At 36.0% G+C, this 12293-nt stretch overlaps 1 protein-coding gene across 1 annotated transcript in view; it reads left to right on the top strand.

The window, feature by feature from the left end:
• Positions 1-3568: 3568 nt before the first annotated feature.
• Positions 3569-12293, top strand: part of Guca1c (guanylate cyclase activator 1C) — a 43834-nt gene continuing 35109 nt past the window's right edge. The window contains 2 exon segments of the mRNA XM_013073346.1: positions 3569-3668; positions 3671-3796. Coding sequence (XP_012928800.1) covers positions 3569-3668; positions 3671-3796 — 226 coding nt within the window.

Genomic DNA, 12293 nt, shown 5'->3' with positions numbered 1-12293 from the left:
CTCTCACACTATACAAATATCAACTCAAAACAGATCAAAGATATAGGTATAAAATCTGAAGTTACTAAAAAAAAGCATAGAGGAAATACTTGAAGCCCTTGGCATGGGAAAAGACTTCCTGAGTAGGATTCCAAAACCACAGGAAGTAATAGGAAGAATCAACAAGTGGGACTATCTCAAATTAGAAAATTTCTGCACAGCAAAGGAAACAACTACCAGAGAGAAGAGGCAGCCTACAGAATGGGAGAAAATCCTTACCAGCTATTCTTCTGACAAAGAATTTATATCTAGGATATACAAACAACAAAAAAGCCACCAAAAAAATCACATAGCCTAATCAGTAAGTGAGCAAATGAATTGAACATACATTTACCAAAAGAAGAAGTACAAATGGCCAATAAAAGGGGTGATCAAAATATAGTGAATGTTTAAAAATGTTATTAGAGTAGAAGACACATTGGCATTAATCCTCCTCAAAATACTCCTCCTTGCTTCAAACACACTTACTTTACTGCTCTTGCCACGATCTGAAGCAGTTAAGAAGTCCTCTTTTTTCAGTGTCTTTACAAAGTGTGATTAAAAATATAGTGAATGATTCTGAGTGTCATCTAATGGAGAGACAGCATCACAGAAATATTACAGTGTGTCCTCATTCACCTCATCCACAACATCTGGTACCATATGACTTTTCACTGTTCCCCAAAGTAAAAATGACCACAAAAGTAAATATTTTGAATTAATTCAAGACATCAAGGCACTCATGACAGCACAACTAAAGGCACTTATGAAAAAGGACTTCCTGAACTGCTTTAGAACGTGGCAAAAACCAATGGAAACAGTGTGATCTTAGTGAGGGGGAGTATTTCCAGAGGGATTAATGGCACAGTGTCTTTTGCTGTAATATTTTTTGTAAATTGAAACATTTTTTGGATCACATCTTGTAAGCATATGAAAAAATTTCAACATCTTTAGCCACTAGAGAAATGCAAATCAAAAGTACACTGAGATTCCATCTCACCCTAGTCATAATGGATATCATCAAGAATACAAAAACCAACTAATGATACTGAGGATGAGGGCTGTAGAGGGAGAGGCATCCTTCTACACTGCTGATAGGAATATAAATAAATTAGTAGAGTCACTATGGAAATCAGTATAGAGATTCCTCAAAAAAAAATAGTTACCATGTGTTCCAGCTATGCTACATTTTTGCGTATACCCAAAGCAGTTAAAGCCAGCGTACTATAGGTATACATTCATATCCATATTTATTGTAACACAGTTAACAATGGCCAAGATATGGAACCAGCTTACATGCCCATCAACAGATGAATGGAAAAAGAAATGTATATAAATATATACATATATATCACAGTTTATATATATTGTACATGTATTACACACACAAACACACACAATAGGTCATTATCCAGCCAGAATGAAATTCTGTCATATGCAAGAAAATGGATGGGTGGATCTAGAAACCATTATTTATTTATTTATTTTTTGTACCGGGGATCGAACTCGGGTCCTTGCGAACTCTTGGTCCCCGGCCCAAGAAACCATTATTTTGAGTAAAATAAGCCAGACTCAGACAAATATTGCATGTTCTCTCTTCTATGTAGAATTTAAAAAATTGACATGATACTAGAAGGGAGATTATTAGACAAGAGGAAGGGAATAAGAGAGAGGGGGAGGATGTAAGAGCAGGTAATGGGGGGATGGATATGAGCAAAATATATACATTAAATCACCCCAAAATAGAAAAATAGCAGGAGGTGGGGCAAGGGAATGATGGGAGGGTGAAAATGATCATTTACATTATGTATATGTATGGGTCTGCCAAAATAAAACCTATTTATCTTAATAAACAATAAAATGAGTGAAAAAATTAATGGTAATAAGAAATCAGTCTTCTGACTTCCAAAAATCCAAAAGGATTTTTGGCAATTATTTAGACATGTCTGAAGAAGGGCTTGCTGGGAGAATGCTGACAGGATATTCCTCATCACTCCTGACTGAATCATCTGCACAGCTGAGTACTCACTATCTCCTCAGCTTTCTTTTTACTCTGCATGAAATGTCATTCTCTCTAATGGCTTCAAGTAGTACTTCCAAGTGGATGAATTCCAAATTACTCTGACCTTTATGTACCCATTATTTAATTCTAATTATGAAATAGAATTGTCCTATTGAAAGTCTACACTGGTATGTTTGAAACAGAATTAATCACATTCACCTTAAGCCCCTCCCCAAGTTAAGACAGTTCACTGAGGCCCTGATAACTCTGGTTCTTGGGGGAACCTAGGATTTTAAATAGTCAAGAGTAAGGCTGCTACAAACTGAGTTAACCTGCCCATTGGAGAGAGAATGGAATGAGGTTAAGAGAGAGGAATGAGAGTTGAGTATTAACAGAATTACATTTCCATCTGGAGGATCTGGTCCTAAGTGTAATTGGTACCTAGGTACTTGCAGACCATTTAGAGCCAATTTTTTTCCATTTCTGGACCATGGATACTTTTTTAGGTTCCTAGGTTGATTCATTTCTCAAGTGCATTTGCAATTGTGACTTGGCTAGGCCAAGATTAGTTTGGGAGCTGGAGTGGGATAAAACTAGGAAGCAAAGGGCATATGTAGATATGGACTTAAGAGACAGAAAAGACAGGAGCAGAAAGATAGTTTTTTTAGAAAAAAGAAAAAGCCAGCAGATAGTCCAATACACTCCTTTGTCTTCAAACTTGACTTTATTGACTATTATATCTGCAATTCTATACTTCTACTCACCAGATTACTTAGTTCTGGCTAGCTATTTTCCTCTTTCATACATAAACTTCCTTTTAATTTAATACTCCAAAATGTATAATTTTTCAATGTAAAAACTTTTTTATCTAGTTTATGTTGACAGTATTCAAAGCTTAGGCAAATACTCATATACTCAGGCATATACTGAGTATATGCATATACTCAGAAAGGCATGTACTCAGTACAGATGAGGAATTGAGACTTGAACATTTAATGTTTTAATAAAGTTAACAAGCGATGGAACATAGCCTAGAGCCCCTGTTTCCTCAGTTGTAATCAAAAGACTTTTTTCCACCACTTAGTAACTTCATTAGAACATTACTTAGATTCTTAAATCCTGGTTTGCCCATCTGCCTTTTCACATATGACAAGTTCCTTCTCCTAGGCCCACTGTACTGCTCCATAACATAGGCATCATGATGGCCAAAGACAGGATTACACTCATGAAATACTGCTTCTGCCCTTAGCAGAAAACAGTACCTTGGGTGGCTGTAAGCACAGTACCATCAGTCAGTGCTAAGTGACCTCGGTCTTAAAACTGTACAGATGAGTTAATCTCACTGGCTTTCTGTTCCTAGTTAGCATGTATCTGTGGGAAGTTTAGAGTAGCTTTCCAAGATCATTTAGCCTCAGGTTGTAGTGAAGAAGGATGCAATCTAGAGAAAGTTTACATGGAAACAACTTAAGAAAAAGGCTGTAAAAAAGAAAAAAAGGCTGTGGACTGGGGACAACATGGGGGAATGGTGAATCTGTAGCTGGTGGACAGATGGCAGTTCCTGTGTTGGAGACCTATGCATGTACAGAACATCTATGGTGGAACATCCATCTGCATGAATTTAAGATCCTTTTGGGTCCTTAAGGTCTGAACGAAAGGCCAATCGTGTTAACCAAGTTCATAGTACCTTTGACAGGAACAAGATAAAATGTTATACTTTACACTTGGCTATGATTCTGCATTTCTCCTGTTATTTTTCTTCCTATAAATTAGCCTTAGGTAAAATGTGTGCATCCGTCTGAACAGAAAAAACTTCAGATAGCCCACAGCTTTCAGGTAAGGCTGTCCTTTGAGCATATTTACCACTGATGGCCTGAAAATAATTGGGAACTAACCTCACCATCTTTGGAAATGTTCTTCATGTAGGGGATTGTTTTAAAACCAAATTAAATCTCAGCATGGATTTCTAATGCTATCTTTTAAATAAATCTAAATGCAGATTGATTTACAAAGACTGTTTTCAAGGTATTTAATGCATTGGTGACATTTTATGGAAAAGCAAATCATAGGAATCGGCTTTTGTAAGTGTGGCTGCATCAAGATTGGCAGATAAAATCAATATAATTTAGCCAACATGTTGTCTGCAGTCAAACAAAAAGTTAAAGTTTCTTTTCTTTATCTGGCCAATTTAGTTTGGGGAAAATAAAAAAATCCCATTTTAAATTCAGATACATTTTAGTATCTAAAGAGTGTTACTCAACACTATCTTGTTTTTGGTTTTGTTTGGTACCAGGGATCGAACTCGGGTCCTTGTGCTTGCAGGGCAGATGGTGGAACCACTGAGCTAAATCCCTGGCCCAACACTATCTTGAATTTACTCATTACTGAGAAGCTGTAGCATATTTACTTTATTTTCTTGAAAAATATACAAATGTGAGAAGAGAAAAAAAATTAAATGGCATTTAAAATGTTGAGAAAAAAGTGATTATCTGAAATAGGCTCACATTCTTCTTGCTTTTCATTGTATATTATTTTACCTGTACACTTGTTATAATTTAAAATTACAGATATCAGGGGGAGAAACTGCAGATAGATGAATTTAGAAGGCTGTGCCAGTCACAATAGAAGAGATAAGTGATTGAATAAAATTGCAAACAACTTTCCATTAGGACTATGGAATTCAGCACAACACTTTGATTTGTCTTTCAAAGCCCAAAACAAAATGAAAAACTAGGTGATTTAAAAGGAGCTAACAGCCAGAGACTAGGGAAATTTAAACCTGTGCAAAATTAACAGCTATTTTAATCCTTGTGGCAATGCAGGGAACAGATTTCTTTTAGGACATTATTGTATTTTGTGCTCTGATATCAAACACAGAGAAGTCTGCTCAGCATGACAGCATTTTCCTCCTCATAAATTTTAGCATAAATTAAAGGAAAAGACCTCTGGCCTCCAAGAAGTATCAGTAGGAAAATGAGGCATATTCTACTTGCGTTCTTAGCCCTGAAACCCATCCCATCCTAATTCCCCTGTGTATGTATCTCTCACCTCTCAGCCTTATTTCTTTCTCCTACAACCCTCCCCAGTCACTCTCAGCTCCATTCCTTGTGTGGCTGCTGTAGCCTAGTGCGCCTTCTGTAAGTGGGCCGATTTCAGGTTGGATTGCTGTTGCTCCAGACAGTAGCTTCTCGAGCTCTCCCAGTGCTCCTGAGAGATTAGAACATGAGCTGCCATTGCATTCTGTAGTCCTTCTCCAGAGATGTTGATCTGTTCAGCTGTAGCCCACTCCAACAATTCTCTTGCTACTTAGTATATGCACTATGCATGCTGGAGCAGGAACATGTGACAAGGTGGGTTGCAGGGGACAAGGATCTACAGTCCAAATGAAGCTGGCTCCCGAGAAAGCAGGGCATTCACTTTGGGGTGTGTGTGCATGGTGTATGAGCCCTCTCAGTGTCCACCATAGGACTTGCCAGGCCCATCTCAGGAGCTGAATTCCAATAGCTTGCAAGTTTTGCTGGTATTCATGATTTATCAGATAAATTTTGTTTGTTTAGGAAGCAGGGGAGCCTACACAGTGACAGTACATGCCAGAAAAGATGTGGAGATTTCAACATAAAATCAGGTTGTAAAATGAGAAAAGTAAGGGTTGTTGACAATCAAGTGATAGTAAGAAATGATGTGTAATTATCCAAGGAAAACTAAAACAGCCATACATTTAATTAGATGAATCAATAAAACTATCAGCTGTCCAGAATCCCTGAGGATTTATAATTTCTATGGGGCTTCTCTATGGTTTTAAGTATTCTGGGTGGATGTCATTCAAAATGCATTTCATGCTTTCCTGCCTTCTCCAAGTGCTAGTAAAATATTTTCCAGCTGTAGCAGAGGCATTTTTATGAACATGAGTTGTTACCCTCTGTGCAGTATCACAAGGCACCCATGTCATAAGCTTCCGGGACTAAGTAACCTAATGCTAAAAACACTGAAAATACATGTTCTTGTCATTGTTTGCTTTCTCTTGGTTTTCTGTCTCGTGATGTCATGGCTTTCTGGTTGTTACAGTACTAATAACTTTTTGATCTCTTTTAGTCTACTAATTCTAACCCTGTTTTGTCTTTTATTCAAGCCAACTGAACCTATTAGAATGTGCTTAAAAGTAAAAGTAAACAGACCCTGGAGTTTAAAGTGTAAAATTATCGCAATTCCTTTGGCTGATCACCTACCTCGTGGGCTTCTCCTAGACTCTTAGTGACATTTCTTGAGTATTGAGGGAACCCTTGCATACTGTTGGTGATAATGTAAGTTAGTATAGTCATGATGAAAAAGAATATGGAGGTCCCTCAAAAAATTAAAAATAGTGTTAGCAGCCATGTAGGTTTATATGCTTAGATTCTGCTTCAGCTCTTTTGCTCACCACTTACCAAATCAAAGGAGGCCCTATATTTTGGTAATAAAGAAGAAAGGATTTATTAAAAGCTAGCTCCAAGGAGACAGAGGAGCCTATTTCCTTCAGATCACCATCTCACTCTGTACAGGTGGGTAAGGGACCTTTATAGAAAGGAACAGAGTGGAGGAGAGCATAGAGAGCCAATGCAGATCCACAGCCTCACTTTATCACTTCCAGAAGTGTTTGGCTCATTGGTCCATTTCTTGTGGAAAGGACACTGGGCTCCTACCTTTTTGGCTAGCATCTGCATATTCTTTAACTTCATCTGGGCTGAGAGAAAGGGATGTTGATTTGTGCTCAGCAGGAGGAAGTTTGGAGAAATTGCTTATCTCACAAGAAAAAAAATTCTAAATTTTAAAGTTCTATTTTGCAGTTCTCCTCCTTGCTTTTGTCCAGCCCCCAGCCTTGAGGGCTTTGAGGTGCCACCTCCTCTGGCTGTCTCATATTGTACTGGCACACAGATACCATCAAAGGTAGCTGGAGCATAACCAAAAGAAAGCCAGAAATTTGAGCCTGAAAAAGCATCACTGAAAACTGAGGTTGAATAGAAAAGAAAGCCAAAGTGCATAGCTAACCATTATACCTGCTAGAAGAAGTTTGTTTGGAATGCATTTTTTTTTTCTTTTCTGAAGGCATTGCCAATTAACCATCTGCAGCCTTGTCCCTAGGTGCCATGGTAGCTTTGCCTAGTGATGGTTAGAATATGTCACATGTTGGCAGGGATGTGACAGATGATTAGAGTCAAGGTCATAAAGATACTTTTGGCCAAATTTGATCAATATCAGAGATTTAGAAAGAGTAGTTCTTAGGCTGACTTTATCTACAGTCCTTTGTCAAGTCTAACCTTAGCTATTTTGTAGTTGTAACTCTAAATCAGAACTTTGACAAATAGTTACAAAGCTTTCAAGCAAACAAAACAAGCCAACAAGAGCAAAGCAAGTCTAGTATATACAGTAGACTTGAACTAAGAAACACAGTGACCAAGTTAATTAAAGAAAGTCAATATTTCTATGAAGCAAGCTTATTTCTGCCAGAAGGTATATCATGTAAATACTTAAGAGTCCCTTGCTCTTATAAACAAATGTGAATTACCATTTTGGAGAAAGCACCACAATTTACTTATGCCAAGACCAAGAATTACAGTTTAGTAACACTTTCAGAACTTTTTAGACATACATACAAAATCGTAAATATTTTTTAATACATTGCACAAGGATTGACTTTTTTTTTTAACTTAGAACATAGTTTTGAGCAATACTGTTTCTTACCTACCAAGAAGAACATGGCTTTTGACTATAAGCAGTACACAAGGTAGCAATTTACCAAAACAATTTGTGAATTTTACAGCATATTAAGATAACGATCATGACTGTCTGCATTATACTAGGACAATTACATTTTTTAAAAATAAAGAAAATCACATAATAGTAGTTTCTGTAACCAGAATCATAAAACAAAACTTTAAATAGACATCTAAGTAAATATGAACTTCTTTTTTTCTTTTTTTTTTTACCAAGGATCGAACTCGGGACCTACTGCTTGCAAGGCAGGTGGCGGAACCACTGCACTAAATCCTGGGCCCAAATATAAACTTAAGACTTCATTTTCTTTAACATTTAATCTTAACAACAGTAGCAAATGCAAGAAATTATTTTGACAAATTTAAAAACCTCTTTTTAAAAGTTTTGCTTCAAATTTTACTAAGAACAGATCAATATCCTAAACCTTATTGTTTTAAACAAAGATTTTGATGTTATCCCTGTGTATTATAATTTTTTGAAAAAATATTTTTACAACAAACTGCCTCTGATTAGAAACATTTTACTCAAAATTTATACTGTTAACATATATGATCAATTTACAATCAAAATATAACTTTTGCATTATGATAAAATTACGCCACTCACAAATAGGTTACCAGTAGTTTTAAAACTTGTGTTTGTGTCCCAAACTGTGTCATATATAGATGTAAGCATTATATACCTAGAAAAGAACATAAACATACTTCAAACGGGAAAAGCCCACAATCTTTGTTTTTGAAACTTGCAAAGATTTTGTAAAAGCAAAGTGAGTTTTTAAAAACTCATTTTAAATATTTAAGCACAGACTGGACAGTAAAATAATAGCAATTTATTTATTACAAAGGATCGAGCAAGTCTTTTAGCATCTCTTAAAACTACTAGCATTCAGCCACATAAACACATTTATTAACAGACCAGGTAAGTTATAGCTATTAACCTTTCACCACAAAAGTTTTTTTTTTCTTAAAACCAAGTGTTACTAGAATATTAAATGAGTTGTGCTTATACACATTAACTTCAGATACTTTAAAATTATGAATAGATAAAATTCCCCAAAACTTTGAGACTTATTATTTAATGCTCATTTTAAACATTACCCATCAAAGTCTCCATTTGTAGATATCTATTTTCCCTCTAGAATAGTCATTCTGAAACTTATTAAAGGATCAGATGTCTTTTGATCTTGTATCAGTGTTGTACAGGTACATATCAATAATCCATGAAATACATTTAACGGACCAATACATTATCATTTATAAATTTTTAGAAGCAAAGAACACATGAATTTATACTTAACGAATGTCTTTACTATTTTAACTTAATTATAAATAACTCAGATGTTTATTTACATATTTATCTATCATATTAATTTAATTTTTAACAATTATTTCAGCATTGTCATCCACAAAATGTAAAACATCTGACAAACACAAATTAATGTCCCAAAACAATTTTTTTTGCTGAAGAAAAAACTCTCAAAAGTTGTAGTCAATACCTGGAAATTTCATCTACATGTGCTATGACAGAATGATATTAAAAAGTCCTTGTGGAAATTACTTTTCTCTCATTACTGAGACAAAATACCAGACACCCAAAGTTAAGGTGGGAAAGGTTTATTTGACTTACAGTTTATAGAAGTTTTAGTCCATAACTGGCTGGCTCCAAGGCAGAGTGGCAGAGAGGGAACAGGTCATGGCAGCAAAAGACTGCAGAAGCAACAACAGACCTTAACGGTGTCTTTGTGCTCCTTTTATCTTATTCAGACTACTGCTATTTGAGCCAGTCGCTCACTCTCACTGGTTTAGTAATCACATGCCCTTAATCCCAGCATCGTACATTCTAGATTCAGCCACCTGCAAAATAGCCCCACCTCATTCTCACAAGGCTTTGAGGGACATCTAAACACAAGCCATAACCATCCTTGAAGGGTTTTCTGAGGCTTTTGAACTTGAATATTTATATTGACCCTAATAAATTATTTTTTAACCAAAGTTTTATGTGACCAAAAGTAAACTATACTGGATAATAGGGTTGTCCATATGCAAATCTACTTGGAAGACTATACAATGAACTTTACTAGTCATGGGCAAAGCTCAGAAGATCTAGAAAGATCTATAAACTACAGGTGACAACATTAGTCCCACCTCAGGGGCTCTTGATTTGTCTTTCCAGAGTTGGAGAAGTTATTACCCACGTAAACATGGACCCAGCTATTTTACAAAATTAGAAAGAAGCGTGGCATGGCTGGACAATGTCTACTCAGACACAAGTTAATATATAAGAAAACACTTTTTGGGCTGGGGATTTAGCTCAGTGGTTCTGCAGCCTGCCTTGCAAGCACAAGGACCCGAGTTCGATCCCAGGTACCGAAAAAAAAAAAAAAAAAAGAAAACACTTTTTTGTCATAGACAGTACAGAAGATCTCAAGAGTAACAGCCATTTTTGCTATGAGCTATAATTCTTTTAACCAATGTCTTGTAAAATTCTCCCTCTTAGGTTCCCTTCTTCTTTATATTGACTATTGTTACATAACATTTTCTGAGAAGCTAAAAAATTTAAATTTTTAAATAAAAAAATGCCCCAACAGTGCTCTTTTAATGCAGGCCACATTTTTTTCTATGTTTAACTGACTCTGATTCTCAAGTCTTTAAGATCCTAACAAACTTTAAAATTTCAATTACATTTCTGTTATGTGAAGTTTTTCTTATAATCTTTGTGAAACTGAAAGTTTTTTTGAAAGCCAAATGCCTAAAATATTTAGATTGATTAACACAGGCAAAATGTATGTCAACAGTTCTGAAGATACCTTTATTTCATCTTTCAAACATTTGCTTAAGTCATATAGACTTAAAGACTTTTGAATGTATGCTTTTTTAATTACTGAGCACTCTTTTAGATTAATCTGTACAAATACAAGTATGCATATAGACAATACATATAATATACATATATGCACCAACACATAAAACTAAGACTTAAATCTATCATTTACCAACTTTAAAAAGATACACTATTGGCATGATTATCCTTTTTATAGTTTTAAACAATATTTTACTTCAATTTGCATGTCTGAAGGTAGGATTCCTGGTTGTAGCAAGGGAAGTAATACTCATCTCAAAGGAGATTGCTTCCCCAGTAAATCTGAGTTTCAAATTTTTGAAGTTTTTTCCTGCCTTAACTTATTATAGATCTGAGTCAATTTAAAGGCTCTTGCCCCAGATTTAAAGACAATTATCATTGTGTGAAAACTTAGACATTCCTGGTCAGAAGTTTACACATCTTATGCTGGCTCTATTCCCCTAAGGCCTCTAGTGTGGAAAAAAGAAACAAAAACACAAAGGGAAACCACCTGTAGTCATTTTTCTAGTTAAGCAATTGAGGTGGCAGTGTCACTAGGCTGGATCTCTGAGATCCCTGAGGCTCAAATAAAGAACCTATTCCACCCTCTCTGTAGAATAAATTTGCAGACTCCCTTCAAGGAAAAAAGAATGTTCAGAAGTGTCAGTAAAAGAAGGAGGCACGAGAAGGGTTTATTAAAGAGCACAGCTGTGGGTTGCAGGTATAAGAGTGGAGTACAAGTGCTCAGAGAAAGCGAAATTCACTATGAGCTGGAGTTGGGGACATTTAAAGGAATGTCTTCAAGATAGGTGTTATAATGCTTATCATCTACATGTGTATGAAGTTGAGATCTGCTGCCCACCAATACTGCTGTCTTCTGAGGATGGAGGAAGCACAAATGACAGATAAAAAGGACAGGTGAAGAGCCCAGATCCACGGGCTTATTGTAAAAGGACCTTTAGGAGCTTTTCTTAGTGAGATTTCTGGAAGGGAAAAAAAGGCTTGAGTAACTTTTGTATCTTGAAGCTGCAGTTTTTTCTTAAAAATGTGATTTTAAAATCTCAATTTCCTTACCTATTTTCTCCATAATTTTTATTTCTTCTATCCTACCTCAGCAGGAGACAAAAATCAATTTTCAGCAAACAAGTTTTGACAAATATTTTGAAAAATAACCATTTTAGAATGAACCAAGTACTGTTAGCCAAGATGAGGGAAAATATAAGCCCTAATAAACACCAACATCAGCCAAGTAGCTGCACGGTCAATAGGTACAGAATCCTCCTCCTTGTACTTGTCACAAATCCAGCAAAGGGCAAAGAAAGCAGCTATGGATGTTATCTTGGACAAAATTATTCCAAAAAATCTTCTTCAGGACAATTGCATGAAATTGTTATAGGTAGCTAAGTTAGAAATTAACATATAGTTAGAGAGGGACTGGGCCTCAAGAAGTGAGCACAAAAAATAAAGACATCACAATTGTGGGTAGAGGCACATCTGAAGAAGGCCAGGCCTCCAGATGAAGATGCAGTGGCCAGACCTGAATGCTCCCCTAAAGGATAAGCAATAACTTCACATTATACTGTAATTAGCATCACCTGGTCCAATAAGTCCAGATAGGTATCAATCGCTAAGTTGTGTGACCAGAGCATCTTTACCCATCCCTTCCCCAAAATGCCTTTGTTCTTTC

This window comes from Heterocephalus glaber, unplaced genomic scaffold (assembly GCF_053883595.1).
Source record: "Heterocephalus glaber isolate CG9 unplaced genomic scaffold, H.glaber_assembly_v1.0 deba00000122, whole genome shotgun sequence".
NCBI classification, from domain to species: domain Eukaryota; kingdom Metazoa; phylum Chordata; class Mammalia; order Rodentia; family Bathyergidae; genus Heterocephalus; species Heterocephalus glaber.
Note: the sequence above shows the minus strand (reverse complement) of the source record. Positions and strands in the feature narration are given on the sequence as shown.